General features: G+C 44.6%; 1 protein-coding gene across 1 annotated transcript; it reads left to right on the top strand.

The window, feature by feature from the left end:
* The first annotated feature begins 4,940 nt into the window (after positions 1-4,940).
* On the top strand, positions 4,941-11,443 carry LOC113021839 (deoxynucleotidyltransferase terminal-interacting protein 1). Its single transcript, XM_026166616.2, has 13 exons — positions 4,941-5,268; positions 5,694-5,764; positions 6,925-7,021; positions 7,107-7,205; positions 7,324-7,383; positions 7,451-7,507; positions 7,582-7,637; positions 7,717-7,759; positions 7,960-8,018; positions 8,154-8,214; positions 8,357-8,428; positions 9,002-9,057; positions 11,190-11,443. Exons 1-13 carry the CDS (start codon positions 5,185-5,187, stop codon positions 11,296-11,298), a joined length of 924 nt encoding a protein of 307 aa, XP_026022401.1. The 5' UTR covers positions 4,941-5,184; the 3' UTR covers positions 11,299-11,443.
* Positions 11,444-17,604: the final 6,161 nt, after the last annotated feature.

Genomic DNA, 17,604 nt, shown 5'->3' with positions numbered 1-17,604 from the left:
CCCTATGTGCTGTACTGGACAATTCTAAAAACTCCACCACCATATTCGAGCTTTGAGCAAATTTTCCTTTGGTAACACAATCCCTTATTTGTAAATATTTCCAAAAATTATTTTCTCTTATCAAACCGTATTTTCGGGTTATTTCAGCAAATGACATAAACACTCCCCCTGAGTAAAGATCACTTATCCTGCGTATGCCTTTGACAAGCCATTCCTTCCAGAACACAGTTTTCCGCCCAATCCTTACAGCAATATTGTTCCATAGCGAGGCATAAGGTTGTCTTAGATGAGATGCTCCACACAACTTGTGCACCTCCACCCAGACAGCTTTGGAATACCCGAGCACTGGGTTATCATGAGAGTCTTGTCCATTAGTTGCCGCGCCCTGCGAGAGAACATCCAAAGGTGTGAAGGGGCTCGCTAGTTCCTGTTCGATCTTCATCCAGCTCAGCTCAGAGCCCGATCCTGTCCAGTATTTGGCCAGTCTTGACAATTCAAAAGCTAAATTATACAACTTCACATTTGGGAAGGCCATTCCCCCAATGTCTTTAGAGGCCCACATTTTCTTTATATTCACTCTCGGCTTCTTGTTATTCCACAAAAAATCTTTGATTAACTTCTCAATTTGACCAAATATGTGCAAAGGAATTCGTACAGGTAACATCATGGAAACATAATTGAACTGTGGGACCACCATCATTTTAATCACATTAACTTTACCCCATAGTGTAAGATTCAATTCACCCCATTTATCCAGATTTGTTTTTATCTTTAGGAGGAGAGGTTCCACATTTGAAAGCATAATATCCTCCAAGTCGGGTTTTAATAATATTCCTAAATACTTCATACCTGAAGGTGAGTACTTAAAATTGAATGGAGTAACGCATCCAGAATGACATGATGCTGACAATGGCATGCCCTCTGACTTGTCCTAGTTTATCTTATAACCTGACAACCCTGAAAATGACTCAACACACGTGAGTAGCGCTGGTAGAGACTGCATGGGATCCGTCAATACTGCTAAGATGTCATCAGCATATAGAAACAACTTGTGTTCCATACCCCCTGCATGAACACCTCTGACACCCCTGTTTGCTCGAATAGCCAAGGCCAGCGGTTCCAGAAATATTGTAAAAAGCAACGGGGACAAAGGGCACCCCTGTCGGGTCCCGCGAGTAAGATGAAAAAACCCTGACACCAATCCATTTGTCAAAACCGCTGCCCTTGGACTTGCATATACAGTTTTGACCCAATTACAAAACCCAGGCCCAAACCCGAACCTTGCGAGGGTCGTCATAAGGAAGCCCCATTCCACCCGATCAAAGGCCTTCTCAGCATCTAGCGAGAAGGCCGCAACCGGGGTTAGGTTAGATTCGCTTCTGTGCATGAGATGAAGAAGTCTTCTAATGTTATCACCTGAGGACCTATTTTTAATAAAGCCAACCTGGTCACCATTAATGATATCTGGTAATATTTGATCCACGCGGGAGGCCAAAACCTTTGTCAAAATTTTGCAATTAACGCCCAAAAGGCTTACAGGCTGGTAATTTGCTGGGTCCGACAGATCCCTATCCTTTTTAGGAATAAGGGAGATCAGTGCTTCATTAAACGTACTCGGCAAGGAACCTATCTCCAATGCCTCAAGGTAAACTTTATGCAGGACTGGGGCTAAAATATCGATATATTTCTTATAATACTCAATCGGGAAGCCATCCAAGCCTGGCGATTTCCCATTCTTCATTAATAAGATCGCAGCCCTGACCTCTTCTTCCGTTATAGGCTCATCCAGTCTCGTTTTCTGTTCCCCAGAGAGAGTAGGTAATTGTAGACCTGAAAAAAATGTCTCCACCTCCTCTTCATCAAGCGCACCAGCAGACGTATACAAATCTTGATAAAATGATTGGAAAACTGAGTTTATTTCCTTCGATGAGGTTATCACTTGGCCGTCCTTCTTAATCATAGATATATTATTCAAATTATCTTGCTGCTTCAGTTGTCTTGCCAATAGTCTTCCACTCTTTTCGCCACCTTCATAAAATTTTGTTTTGAGCCTAAATAAGGCATATTCCGCCTTTTTGTTATAAATGTCATTCAACTGGTATTTTAATTTACATATAGTCTGATATTTATAATTTGAATATTGACTCGCTAAGTCCTTCTCCAACTCCCGTATTTCTTTATCCAAGGTTTCTACCCGTTCTAGATCACTTTTCTTAACTTTTGATGCGTATGCAATCAGCTTTCCTCTTACATATGCTTTAGATGCTTCCCAAACTGTAGCTACTTTGTCTGTGGAACCCATATTGATTTCGAAAAATTTTTTGAGATCCTTTGTTAACTCCTCACTAAAACTCTTGTTCTGCAACAACATCGTGTTAAGCCTCCAGCGGCCCCTCTTCGTTCTATCCGTGTTCAAGTCAATTTGCAACTCTACTGTGGCATGATCACTAATAGCAATGGCACCAATCTCACAGTCTACGACTGACTCGACCAGAGACTTTGATATTAAGGCGAAATCTATCCTCGAATATGTTTTATGACAGTTGGAGTAAAACGTGTATTCCCTTGAACTGGGATTAACTAACCTCCAAATGTCCGTTAAGCAAAGATCCTCTGTCAGTAAATGAACAGCCTCTCTGTCCCTGGGTGTAGACGTACCCCTGGGATTACTCTTATCAATTATCCCATCCATCACCTGGTTGAAATCCCCAGCCAATATCACCTGCCCCACATGATCCCCTATTATCTTATTAATTTTGTGAAAAAAAACTGGCTCTTCCTTATTAGGTGCATAAAAATTGCACAAAACTGTTCGAACCCCATTAATTAAGGCCTCCAAGCATATAATGCGTCCTTCGTCATCATTATACTTCTTCAGCAACACGAAGCTTAATTTCTTATTAACAAGGATCAATACACCATTTCGTTTACTCGAATATGAACTATGAAAAACGGAGCCCACCCAGTCTCGTTTAAATTTTTTCGCCTCTTCTTCCCCCGCAATGTGGGATTCCTGAATAAACGCTATATCTGCATTTTTAGATTTTAAGTATGTTAGAACCTTCCTCCTCTTGATTGGGTCCCCACATCCGTTTATGTTCCACGATATTATTTTAGTATACCTGTTCATCGCTTTCTAACAGAAATGGGGTAAGGCACACCTTGTGCGCTTTACAACACAACACAAATACATGCATAGGCACTCAATATTACAAAACCCATCTGGTCTTATCAAACTAGCCGTCATTAAAAAACTAACAAAAAAACAAACAAACCTGAACAAAACCAACACCCTTCTTTGCATAGCAACTCTGAACAACGTTGCTAAGCGCCCCCTCCCTCCCCTCCTACCCAAGCCTAACTAACTTTAGCTTGAGACCCCAAACTGCTCGTGGTCCGTGAGACACGCTAATCATCCGACAGCAGCACCACCGCCGCAGCCCCATTGTGCCCATTGTTTGTTTGTTACCTTATTTTAAAATCCACATACACTACTCCGATCTGTTACATCATGTCCCGCATTCCTCTAAGTCGACTCCTGCAGAAATTTCTCGGCCTCTTTTCCGTCTTTGAATGCTTTCTTTTGTCCGTTCCACGTGAAAACGAGCGTTGCAGGATACATCAGCCTATGCTTCACTTGTAGCTCCCGAAGACGCCTCTTCACCGGATTGAATGCCTTCCTCTTCTCCGCCAGCTCCTTTGTAACATCTTCAAAAAAGGAAAGCTTGGAGCCTTGCCAATCGACTCCACGCCTCTCTCTGGCCACCCGAAGCACTTTCTCCCTAGCAGATGAACGTAGAAAGCGGACATGTATCACCCTGGGAGGCTCGTTAGGTTCCGGCATTGGTACCGGGGAACGGTGGGCACGTTCAATTTCAAATTCACTTCCAGAAAGCTCAAATGCTTTGGCCAGTATTTCCATCACATATTTGTCCACGTTCCCGGGTGTCTCCACACCTTCTTTGAGTCCAATGATCCGTACATTATTCCTCCTGCTACGGTTTTCAGAATCAGAATCAGAATCAGAATACTTTATTGATCCCTGGGGGAAATTATTTATCCCTGGGGGAAATTATTTATTTCAAGGTCCTCCACTCGCGACCACAACGCGTCCATCCTCTTCTGGAATTTGTCCACTTTTGCCTCGGTAAGCACGCTGGCATCTTCCATGTCTGATATACGTTGTTCCGCCTCCCCTAACCTCACTTTTATATCTTCCACCGAATCTTTCAATTCTTTAGTGGCCTCTTTAATAGTGGTGACATCTTTTGCTACGACCTGAAGAGTAGCGTTCATCTTCTTAATTTCTTCAAAAATGTCTTTTTTGCTCTCGCTCCCTATACCGTCCTCAACTACTGGACAGGCGGCCTCAGATGCAGATGCACTTTCGGGTGGTTCCGGAGCGAGGCTAATGCTAGCTTGCTTCTTCCTCGTGGTAGCTCCCTTAAAAAAGTTTGCTTTGTTGTTACCTGCCATTTTCCAAAGACGGTAATCCTTGAAAAGCTTCAAAGTCCACAAAGGGCGTCCAATTTACGACTACAGCTGGAGTGTATGTTTCCAGATTCAGAACATTAATCAACAGGCTTTAGGAGCGCCTCTAGTGTGCGGCCATCTTCTTTGGCGGTCCCACGTGACTCCCAAATACAAATAACCTTAAAAATATTCTGCCATAGATCAAAAACTGAAGAAAACCATGAATCAACATGTGAACATTACCTGATGCTGCTGAAGGGAAGCAGAGCACACTGAGAGACAGAGCTGTGCAGGAAGTTTGATTTTGTCTTGGAGGAAAGTCAGAGAAAACGTGTGACGATGTTTATCCGATATGACATTAGTCAAACTCAAATCGATTTGAATGGGGAAATCGATTTTTTAAACCCACCTCTACACCTGTCTGCACAGGTGACCTCCTTACGATCACAAATCCTCCGGAAGTCAGTGCTTTTATTGTGAAGCGGTGACAGGAAGTGCGGTTGTATTCGGTTTTGCCGGAAGTGGAAGAAGCAGCAGCGAAGTTTCCGCGAAACAGACAATAAACAGGCAAAGTGGTAGCCACGTATCGATTATTGTTTGCTGAGTATCAGTTGATCGTCGGTCAGCTCGGGGCAGTAACCGTAAACACCTTTACGGCCGCTGATTGCCGTTAGCGCGGTCTTTGGCCCGGTTGGACCCGGATCGGAACAGATGGGGGCGCACCGCAGTGACGGAGGCCGGGACTGGCTGCAGCAGGACGGGCCGGAGCAGCCGGACCACCCGGAGCAGAGCCCGGTGAGGCCGCGAGCCACCGCACAAACATCTGTTACACGACACCGTGAATATTTTTTTCATGAAAGCTGGTGACGTCACAGTCACGGAATAAACCTAAACACGGTGGTCCGGGTAACTCCAGGAAATAGACGGAGCCCCGGTCCCCGCTTTTTGGTGTGTTTTTGTCAGAGTTGGCTCTCAGGTGGTTTGAGTCACGTGTCTGTTGTCAGGATAAGCCAAACACCTGCTCAGTTGAAAGTAATCCATTACTCTATAGGCAGCAATCTTTTACTATGTGTTAATGTTTGTCGGGAAACACAGGTGCGCTTCACCTGAACACCTGTACACTCTGTTTTCTAAATAACGTTGGGTTGAAAATGTCCTGGTGTGCTCTTACCTGTTCACACGTCATACAGTTACACTCATCTGTGTGTGTGTGTGTGTAGAAGCCGTGGAACTTGATGATCAAACACAGACAGATCCAAAGACGAGGACGGCGCTCTCACATGATGGTCAGGTAAGTGGACCGTTGGATCTGATTGGCTCGTACTTTCTGTGATGGTTGTGGCTCTGTACTATGACGAGAGTGCAGCATCCAGGATATGTTTCTGTTGGCTGGATCCACGTACCCTGAGTTTGGCGATCAGGATTGGAGGTCACACGAAGCTGGTTATCACCGCCCTAAGTTCACAGAGGGTTTCTCCTGCACGTTCACATGAAAGAGGCGGGTTTTTTGTGATTGTGACCAATCGCAAACTGGCATTTCATGTCTCACATCACTGTTCCTCCACAGAAAACGATCCCCATGAGCGCCATATCAGTAAAATGCAAATGAGACAGTTGTTCAGTCTTTTGTCGCACACAGTAAAAATCTTGCTTCTAGTTAATAGTTTTGTCACTGAGCGCGCTCACACTGCTGTCTGTTTGTAAGGTGGCGGCTGCACATTAAAGCTTCCTGTCCCACAGCCCGATGGAGGAAACAATGCAACGCAGGGTTTGTGCTTCATTCGGTTGGTTTATTAAAGTACGGCCTCTCGTGAATAACAGAACGAGTGGAAACGTCCCGCGCTCCTGACAGCGGTAGTTTTTGCTGCTGTGTATGGCGTAATACAAATCTGACCTGGGGTCAGCTGGTGCAGTACAGGTGTGCTGTTTCAGGATCACATATTAATGCTCGAAGACCAAAACTGTTAACTGCCAACAGAAAACAATCAAGAACTGAAGCTGAGGTGATTTATTATTGGTTACTGATGGTCGTCAGGGAAACACAAAGACATTGTTGTTAAAATCCTTAGACCCCTCCCACTGTCACCGCAGCCGTCCGAGGCATCTTCCAAAGGATGCTGACACTATTTTCTGGAGCGCTCGTTGATCAGTAGGAAGTGATGTCGTACTTGTTGATCTCTGATCCGGATCTTAACCTGCTCTGGAGCAGGTGAGGTTCACAGTGTTAGTTACCATGGTGATGAAAACCAGGGGTAACCACCTGGATAAGCCAGGCTTCGTAGCGCAGACCTCTGAGCTCACAGGACGGGAAACGTAAACGCGGCCATTCAGTTTGTTTTTAAAAAACTTTATCAACAACACTCAGACGACAGGAGTCCAGGTGTGTCAGGGTTTCACCTTGAGCAGGACGTAGAGACAGACCTGCTCATCTGTCCTCACCTGTCTGTGCAGCTACACGGACCCTCAGGTGTCCATGGACCTGCTGCGTGCCGTGCTCCAGCCCAGCTTCAACCAAGACATCATGGCCGTGTTCAGTAAATATCAGAAGGTTAGCAGTCGCACTAAAAGGGGAGGGGGTGGAGTTATTTGGTTTGACCTGTGCAGGGGTTCGAGCAAGTGTGTTTGTGTTGCAGTTCTTCGAGAAGGCAGCAGAGAATGTGAAGGAGAACGTTGGAGACGACATTCAGACCGATCACCTGATCAAGGAGGCGTGCAGGAACGTCCTCGAACACGTGAGGCATTCTGATGCTCATGAGACCACCTGAACTCACCTGACAGGTGTACCTGTGAAGCCGGATTAGCTGTGTTGAGTGTAAAGCCTGATCTGTTTCCCTATGATTTCATCTCCAGGCCAAGCAGCTGTTTCCGGAGGCTGAGGTGAAGAGGGCGGTACCAGAGGCAATGATGAAGGTAGGTGTAGGAGCAGGCAGCTTACCTGGGAAGGTAGTCCCGTGCCTCACCTGTTTGTTTCCCGCAGAGGCAACGAGTTGCTGATGACGACTGCAGCCAGAGAGGAAGCCCGCTGCACAAGAAGGTAACCACCCCCCCCAACACACACACACTCACACACGAGTGCGATCACTGACTCTGATCACTTCCTGTCCTTAGAGAAAGATGCGTCCAGGTCCCGTGGCCTCATCTGATCGACCTCTGACCTTCTCTGTGTGAGTATCTAATAGGTGACATCATCGTCAGTGCACAGGTAGATGAACACACCTGACCGATGTCCATCTGTGTCCTCAGGGTGAAGCCCAAGTCTGAGCCCATCAAGAAGGAGGGGCCCAAGGTGAGTGGTTACTTGAACTGACAGGTGAACTCAACTGAAATAAATGTCTTCATCATCATCATCATCATCAGACCCAATAACACGGTGGCAGTGACCCAGTGTGACCCGATGGGGGCGCTGTGCTCTACAGCGTTGCCTTCATGTCGGGGGTGTAAAGTCGCCGCTGTGATGATGTCACAGTGACGCTGTCTGTGTTTCAGTGGGATCCGTCCAGACTCAGCGAGAGCAGCACGTTCGTGCTCGGGTCAAGAGCCAACAAGTGAGTCCGCAGCAGCAACGCCAACAGGAAACGGCGTTCACACAACACTTAAACGTTTAAATCACACGTAAACCTCCACATAACAGCGATACGACGTTAAAATAACAAACATCTTATGTTGTGATGTCACTGCAGGGCGCTCGGAATGGGTGGGACCAGAGGACGAATCTACATCAAACACGCCGACCTGTTCAAGGTAAAATGCTGCATGACGTAACAGGAATCTGACATCTGCATCCATCTTTGGTATACAGTCTGTGGTCTGAAGGCCATGCTGAGTCTGCCTCACCTGTGTGTGTGTGTGTGTGTGTGTGTGTGTGTGTGTGTGTGTGTGTCAGTACGCAGCTGATGCCAAGGATAAACAGTGGCTGGCAGAGAGACACCACATGAGGGCGACAGGAGGAAAGATGGTGAGAAACTATGAAACGCGTCGACTGTGGGTCGCAAATCTCTAAAGTTAGAAATATCCTGTCTCAGAGTGACGCTGAAAAACTAGTTCATGCATTTATTACTTCCAGGCTGGACGACTGTAATTCATTATTATCAGGAAGTCCTAAAAACTCCCTGAAAAGCCTTCAGTTAATCCAAAATGCTGCAGCAAGAGTCCTGACAGGGACTAGAAAGAGAGCAGATTTCTCCTGTTTTGGCTTCCTGTTAAATCCAGAATTCAAAATCCTGCTCCTCACATACAAGGTCTTAAATAATCAGGCCCATCTTATCTTAATGACCTTGTAGTACCATATCACCCTATTAGAGCACTTCGCTCTCGCTCTGCAGGCCTACTTGTTGTTCCTAGAGTATTTAAAAGTAGAATGGGAGGCAGAGCCTTCAGTTTTCAGGCCCCTCTTCTGTGGAACCAGCTTCCAGTTTGGATTCAGGAGACAGACACTATCTCTACTTTCAAGATTAGGCTTCAAACTTTCCTTTTTGCTAAAGCATATAGTTAGGGTTATATGCTAACCCACTTCCTGTGTCTTGCTCAGGCCTACCTGCTGATAGAGGAGGACATCCAGGATCTGTCCCGCAGCGATGAGTACCGGTAAGTGCGTCGCCTCCTGCTCTCAAGAACTTTGCTCAATGGTGAAGTAAAGATGTGAAGGAGACCTGATGACGACTTTCAGCCCTTTCCGGCTTGTTCTGTCACGGCCCCGTTTTGGGGTTTTCTATTAGGTGGTAGTAGTTGGTACCAGGGGCTTTTTTTTTTCTTATTTTAAGTACGTGTGATGAGAAAATGTGACATCAACAGACTGCATGTCACTGATTGGCTAGTTGGTGCCATCACTTGAAGAGTCAGGGGGGCATGTCCTTCACACAAATCAAAAACACCGTATTTAAAACCCGGCAACGAGGGAAACGTTGCACAAACCAACACGAGACTCCTGATTTCTGCAGGTCAGGGACAGGTGTGTCAGGGTCTGGTTGCCTTGGTAAGTCTTTAATTGGTAGATGCTTTAGTTGCTCACTTGAAAGTTCAGTTAGGGCTGGATCAGGTGACCCTGAATCCTCCCTTAGTTATGCTGCGATAGTGTTTCTTCTTCACTCACTATGTGTTAACAGACCTCTCTGCACTGAATCATACTTGTTATTAATCTTCCACATAGCGCAGGGCGATATGGCCAAAAATATTTATCACGATATACGTTTGAAAATTTGCGATAACGATATAACTGACGATATAACTGACGCGAGACAAAATACTTTACAACTCCTCAACTTTATTAGTGCAAAACAACATCAATGTATTTCCACTTCAACAAGCAGCTGTTTTTTATCTGCATTAAAGTTATATAAACATTTAACAGTGCAAATGCAAATTCCTCGCTGACAGTTTAACCAAAAGGCATTTCAGTGGAAACTGGCCGACACATGGCCTGTAAATGGTAAATGGCCTGTATTTATATAGCGCTTTACACATCCAGTCATCCACCCATTCATGATGGCAGCTACATTGTAGCCACAGCCGCCCTGGGGCGCACTGACAGAGGCGAGGCTGCCGGACACTGGCGCCACCGGGCCCTCTGACCACCACCAGTAGGCAACGGGTGAAGTGTCAGACTGTCAGAGCCGGGGCTCGAACCGGCAACCTTCCGATTACAAGGCGAACTCCCAACTCTTGAGCCACGATCGCCCATCGCACATCCTCAGCATAACCATGTATAACATCCACAACACTTAAAAAGAGGTTATACACACACAGTACGGTAACATTATGCTGAAGCACAGCACGTATCACTCCGCGAGGCTCCGCCTACGATAGCCGTAACGCTCCGACAATCCATCAAGCGGTGCGGCTTCGTAGCTCAGCAAAGTCGTACTGAAACATCTGACAGATTTTCGAGCGCCGTGCACATAAAATCGTCTCGAGGTCAGTAAACACAACCAGAGTTCATACATAAGGCACACGGGATTATAAGGGGCTCTGTCGACTTTCAGAAAAATCAAAGGATTGATTTTAAGTGCGCCGTATTTTCCAAACAATACGGTAATAACGACGGCCCGCTAGCATGCGCTACCAAAAATAGTGCTTTGTTGTGTATCTGACGGACGAAAGCTAAACCAGTTCCACACCAGTGAAGCTGCAGCATTTTTACAAACCAGTCCAGGTTCATTGTTTCATTCAATGATCCACTTTCGCCCTTCTTATTCTCCGTCGCCGCCATGATTTTTTCCACCATGTGCGTATGAAAACAAAGGCACTGCGCATGCGCGTTTTACCCATATTCTATCGCCATGTTTCATTTTCTTATCGTTGCCCAACATTACACTGTGAACGGTATGATATGGCCCCGCCCTACTGCCACAGCGTGTCTTTATCCTGTCTTCCTTCTCTCACCCCAACCAATCACAGCAGATGGCCCCGCCCCTCCCTTAGCCTGGTTCTGCCGGAGGTTTCTTCCTGTTAAAAGGGAGTTTTTCCTTCCCTCTGTCACCAAAACACTCGCTCATTGGGGGGTCAACTGATTATTGGGGCTATCTCTGTGTTATTGTAGGGTCTACCTTATGATATAAAACAGCTTAATGGCGACTGTTGTTGTTATTTGGCACTCACACCACTCTGACTGATATCAGCTGATACATATTGATCAGAGGCGCCACGCTGATTTCAAACAGACACGATCATTCAGTAACAAATCTGACCTGTGTGTGTGTGTGTCTGCGTGGTGCATTCAGGGACTGTCCGGACGTCAGGATGGACGAGCTGAAGCCGTTCTCGGTTCCTCAGTGGATGGTGGAGAAGATGCAGAGAGCCATGGAAGCTCAGAGAGATGCTGACCCCTGACCCTCATGCCCCTGGCACCCCCGTACATCTGTAGTAACCACAGATTAAATAAGAGATGGCCGTATCAGAGTGCAGGACGGCGATCATGTGACCAGTTGTTTTTATTTGTACTGTTTTTAAAAATTAAAAAATGTTTGTGAGTCTTTGAGGTGATCCGTCTGTTTAAGCGGTTTAAAAACAGTTTCAAGTAACAGGAAGTTCATCAGGTCTGAGCTCAGCCTGTGTGGCCTCATGCTGTACGGCATTCACACGACACACAGAAACATTTTCACCTTCTACAACAGGAATTTCACAGGTTCAGTCAAGAAAAAAAGCTGGACAGTCAACGAGCTCCTTGCAGTTTAAAGAGTCGTGCTGACAGATGTTTCTCTGTCACAGCAGCTTTTCTTCATCACGTAGAATAACAGTTAAATATTTGGCAGTTTCACTGGTTAAGATCAAATGGTATGAAGATATGAAAGAGTTGCTTTCCATATATTAATAATAATATAATAGTAATGATAAATTACCCCAGGACGCTTTATAGAGTCAGAAAGAACAACAACAGGAAAAAGGTGCAGGTTGAAGAGGTAGTTTTGAAGGACTCCAGTGATGGGCGGTGTGATGCTCGTATGGGAAAGACTTCCAGAGGGTGGGGTTCTGTCCTCAGAGGTGTAGCGGCTGGTGTGAGGGACAGAACGCACACCTGGCTGAGGCCGCAACATCTGAGACAGGTCCTGAGGGCGGGGCACTGAAAGAAGGGAGGCGTGACTTAACCAGGACCCAACGGAGATTTGTGAGGGTGGGGGTGATGTTTTTTTTCTAGGAACAAGTCCAGAAACTTGTGGCAGAGGTCAGGGGCAGGTAAAGTGAGAGAGGTGATGTTTAGGAGAGGTGAGAAGTAACTAAGTACAAATACTTTGTTACTGTTCCCGCCACCTGGATTACTGCAGTGAGTCCTGTTTGGGATTTACACCGAAGCCCTGGAGAGGCTCCAGTACGTCCAGAACTGCAACATGCACAAAGTACAAATACTTTGTTACTGCAGAGAAAAGACAAAGAGCTACGTTCACTCAGACATGGAGGAAGATAAGAAAGAAGGACAGGAGAGGAAGAAGAGAGCTTAGATTTAAAAGTAGGATGCTCATTTAAAGCTCACATGGAAGTCATGTAAATGGAGAGTCCTCTTCACACACTGAGGTTAATTATGGAGTTCCACAGGGTTCAGTGCTAGGACCAATTCTGTTTACATTATACATGCTTCCCTTAGGCAGCATCATTAGAAGACATAGCATACATTTACACTGCTATGCAGATGACACCCAGCTCTATCTGTCCATGAAGCCAGATAACACACACCAATGAGTTAAACTGCAGGAATGTCTTAAAGACATAAAGACCTGGATGGCCACTAACTTTCTGCTTCTTAATTCAGATAAAACTGAGGTTATTGTACTTGGCCCTGAAAAGCTTAGAAATATGGTATCTAACCAGATTCTTACTCTGGATGGCATTACCTTGGCCTCCAGTAACGCTGTGAGGAACCTTGGAGTCATTTTGACCAGGACATGTCCTTCAACGCACATATTAAACAAATATGTAAGACTGCTTTCTTCCATTTGTGCAACATCTCTAAAATTAGAAATATCCTGTCTCAGAGTGACGCTGAAAAACTAGTTCATGCATTTATTACTTCCAGGCTGGACGAGAAAGAGAGAGCAGATTTCTCCTGTTTTGGCTTCCTGTTAAATCCAGAATTCAAAATCCTGCTCCTCACATACAAGGTCTTAAATAATCATGCCCCATCTTATCTCAATGACCTTGTAGTACCATATCACCCTATTAGAGCACTTCGCTCTCGCTCTGCAGGCCTACTTGTTGTTCCTAGAGTATTTAAAAGTAGAATGGGAGGCAGAGCCTTCAGTTTTCAGGCCCCTCTTCTGTGGAACCAGCTTCCAGTTTGGATTCAGGAGACAGACACTATCTCTAATTTCAAGATTAGGCTTCAAACTTTCCTTTTTGCTAAAGCATATAGTTAGGGCTGGACCAGGTGACCCTGAATCCTCCCTTAGTTATGCTGCAATAGGCGTAGGCTGCCGGGGATTCCCATGATGCATTGAGTTTTTCCTTTCCAGTCACCTTTCTCACTCACTATGTGTTAACAGACCTCTCTGCACTGAATCATATCTGTTATTAATCTCTGTCTCTCTTCCACAGCATGTCTTTATCCTGTCTTCCTTCTCTCACCCCAACCAATCACAGCAGATGGCCCCGCCCCTCCCTGAGCCTGGTTCTGCTGGAGGTTTCTTCCTGTTAAAAGGGAGTTTTTCCTTCCCACTGTTGCCAAAGTGCTTGCTCATAGGGGGTCATATGATTGTTGGGTTTTTCTCTGTACCTATGAAGCACCTTGAGGTGACTTTTGTTGTGATTTGGCGCTATATAAATAAAATTGAATTGAATTGAGTGTCCGGCAGCCTCGCCTCTGTCAGTGCGCCCCAGGGTGGCTATGGCTACAATGTAGCTGCCAGCAGTGTGTGAATGACTGGGTGTGTAAAGCGCTTTGGGGTCCTTAGGGACGAGTAAAGCACTATACAAATATAGGCCATTTACCATATTTAATATTAAATACAATTTTGATTATGTTCAGTTTACAATATGAAGTAAATGGAACAAAATTTTGGATTAACTGACCGTCTATATTTCATTTACACTGACCAAGCATGTCAGTGTTATTTACTAAATTTTTTCATGTTTGTGTAAAACTACAATTATTCATTTCAACTTAATATGTTTAAGCTTTAGCTATTCAATTGATCAAGTATATTGACCAGATTTGACTGGTTTCCAATCTACTCAATATTTTTAAGTGTAAAAGTGTTGCCTCAAAAATTTTAAGTAAATGTCAGTTTTAGTTTTTCGAGTGCAGGTGGTGGGGGAGGAAACTGGATAGACGCAGCTAAACGTATGGTGAGGGTGTGCTGGGAACACCTGGCAGAGGCCTCGGTCTGCGAGATCTTCAGCTCACACCTCCATCAGACCTTTGACAGCATTCTGAGGGACACTGAGGACATTGAGTCCTAATGAACCTGCTGAAGCTGCTGCAAGGAGCTGCGAGGTACTTGGTACCTGTTGTGGTGGTGACTCCCGAACCAGACAGTGGACACCGGAGGTGAAGGGACCTAAGTATTACCTAAGTAGACGTATGAAGCATTGACTATTGTCTCTGGATAATACAAGATACAACATTAAGGACCCAGATACTGCATAAAGAAGAGGAATCACAAAAGGCATTTGTAATAGATGCACGACAGACCCGACCACGTTTCCACGCTTTTCAGCATCTACGCACAAACGGCTGCAGCTTTGCAGCTCGCAGCCACACACACTAACAACACTACAGGACCCAGTTCAGCCGGCGAGCCAGGATTGTCGATGCCGCTCAGGTGCGCCCCCCTGCAGCGCCTGACTTCCCTGCTCCAGCTGAACAACATAACATTTTGATAGCTGAGATCACAGAGAGAGAACTAAATGGCGCCATCTCCAGGCTGAAAGCTAGAAAGACACCTGGAGGCTTTCCTTCAGAACGGTGCAGAGTATTCTGGAATGAATTATTACCATGCCCACTAAAGGCCTGTAGTGCAAATCAAAAATGCCACCTTCGTGGAATGAAATGGTCCTTTCAATCATCGCTAAAGACAGAAAAGGCGAGCTATTGTGGATCATATGGGCCGATTTCTGTGTCGAACGTTGATCACAAATTGTTTCTTCCCAAGCGAAACAAATGCTCCCACATCTTATACACAATATACACTTTGTTTTGCAGAGACAAGCTCATGACAACATTAAATGCTCGTCACATATCTTACATTATATTCAACAAACCAAACTAGAGGCTTTACTGGTGAGTGTGGATACAGTCAGCTGGGCTTTCTTATAGAAAGTTCTGGAACAAATTGGGACACCTCATAATTGTATTCAGCTGATTCGTACTCTATAATATCCATCTTCCAGGATTAAAATGACTGGACATCTGTCTATCCATCACACTGCAGCGCGGTTCGAAGCAAGGCTGCCCCCCATCGCTGCTCTGCTTCTCTATATACAGAGAAAGTATTAAAGGTATTCATATAAATGGAGAAGAACACAAAGTGGCTTTGAGTGCGGATGATGTCTTAGTACATAAAAATATACATGTGAGCCTAATAAAACATTTTCCTCTGGTTACAAAGTGCATAAGATACAACTTAACATTGAACTACAAACCTCTGAAACAACTTAATGGATCAGCATTCAGTGAAATGTTTGGGTATTTATTTGCCAAAAGACATCTCTCGATTGGCAGAAGCTAAATGTGCTCCCTTACTCAATAAGATTAAAGAAGATAAAAGAAGGTGGAGTTCAGTTTCCTTCCTCAGTTTGAGCCACATTGTGTGAACATGAACTTGCTTCTGTGGTATCTCTATCTGTTCCAGGCGCTCCCAGTGGAAACCACCCAGAAGGATTTTCAGCAATTGATAAAATCATTTCCAGATTTATTTGGCAAAGTAGAAGACCTGGGGCTCAATTCAATTCAATTCAGTTTTATTTATATAGCGCCAAATCACAACAAAAGTCGCCTCAAGGCGCTTCATAGATATAAACCATTACAACTTTATAAAGAAAAGAGAGGTAAGCGTAACCAAGGTGACCTCCGACCCCACTTCCAGCCATCATTGCGGTGGGAGTGAACTTTGCATAAGCTGTCGCTGTGATTGGTGCGCTCCCTGACTTACCAAACCTTAAAGCGTATTTTTATGCGGCTCAAATCAAGCCTCTTGTTTATACGTGTTGTCCTGCCAGATGGAACGACACTCAACACTGAAAGACCCACCAACCCAAGCAGTTGTGGCTCGTACATATTTGGCTATGCATGTAAACATGATCCAAAACCCCCGGGTCAAAACTCAGTTGAAAATATGCGACAAAGCAAAAGAGGAAAGTTAGATGGTAAAATTCAGATACTTCAATGGTGCACATTTGACCCTGGGTTTAGGCCTGACCTCCTAGATGGCACATTTAAACACAGTGTGAAGACCTTTTCTTCACTCACACAAAACAAAAGAGTAAAAGACGTTGTCATCTTGTCAAGACTGATCCTTTAAGGGGACTTTATCATCATTATCAGCTTAAAACTTCAGACTAGTTTAGATAGCTGCAATTAAGGAACTACTTGCAGCAGAACATTGTCACCAAAACTGATCTAGATGATCGAATACTGATCGTTATCTGAAGGCTAATGGGAACAACTTAGTTATGGGTACATTTCACAAAGAGTTGTTGACCAGGAAGCCTCACTCTACGCGCTATGTTAAAGAAATGAGGGAAACATTCCAATATGAAGACTGGTTGGATGTAAGCCCTCGTGGAAATGTACAAATTCCAATATATGGGAGGACTTTAGCTGGAAATGTCTGATGCAGTTTTTCATAACACCACAGCAAATGGTCCACCTGGACACAGGTACGCTCAGCTGTCAGAGGTTATGTGGAGCATTGGCAAAGATTTGGGGACTGCCTGAAGATTAAACCCTTTTGGCTTGAGTTCCACAAATCTTTAATCACTATATTTTAAGTAAATAACATATCTTTCCAATTTTCCACCATATTATTATGAACTTCTGATAATTTGCAGGGCCTAGCAAATAAATATCTTTTTACATTTCTGAGAGAAGCAGCCAAAAAGGCTGGCTCCCTCCTGGGCCTCCCACAATATCACAGTGGAAAAATATAGTGAATGAAATGTGATGGGCTCTATGACATTTTCAATGCGGCTTAAAAACAGAACTTTTGTCAAATTGTGGAGCAACAGGGTCAGTTTTATTACAGCCAGACTTTGTTGAAATTGTTCCTGTTTTGGATTTTGGAGTAAAATGTTGTCCCTGTGATTTTTTTCATCAGGCAATAATGTGCGTCCTGTGTGGGTTTGTAAAGAAGATTTAGAATAATTTCACTAGAAATTATGCCATACTTTTTTTAAAATCTCTTGGAAAAGGTGGAGCCACAAACAAATGATCAATACTTTGAGATCATCAAGAACATCTTAAAATGGAAAAACTAACACTAAACTAGAACTCTGGGATGCACAACTGGGAAAAATGCTAGCAACAATTAAAAACACAAAAAATATATAGAGACTGGAGAAAGAAGTGACCCAGACACACTGTTCTGTAAAGACTCGGTTTAGTCACACAGACATACGAGTGTACTGTAGCAGATCTGAACTGACCAGAAGGAACAGGAAGTGGAAAACTGATCATCCGCAGAGAAACGGTTTATTTTTTGCTAAAGT

Source organism: Astatotilapia calliptera, chromosome 5, assembly GCF_964374335.1.
Source record: "Astatotilapia calliptera chromosome 5, fAstCal68.1, whole genome shotgun sequence".
Classification (NCBI taxonomy): Eukaryota; Metazoa; Chordata; class Actinopteri; order Cichliformes; family Cichlidae; genus Astatotilapia; species Astatotilapia calliptera.
Note: the sequence above shows the minus strand (reverse complement) of the source record. Positions and strands in the feature narration are given on the sequence as shown.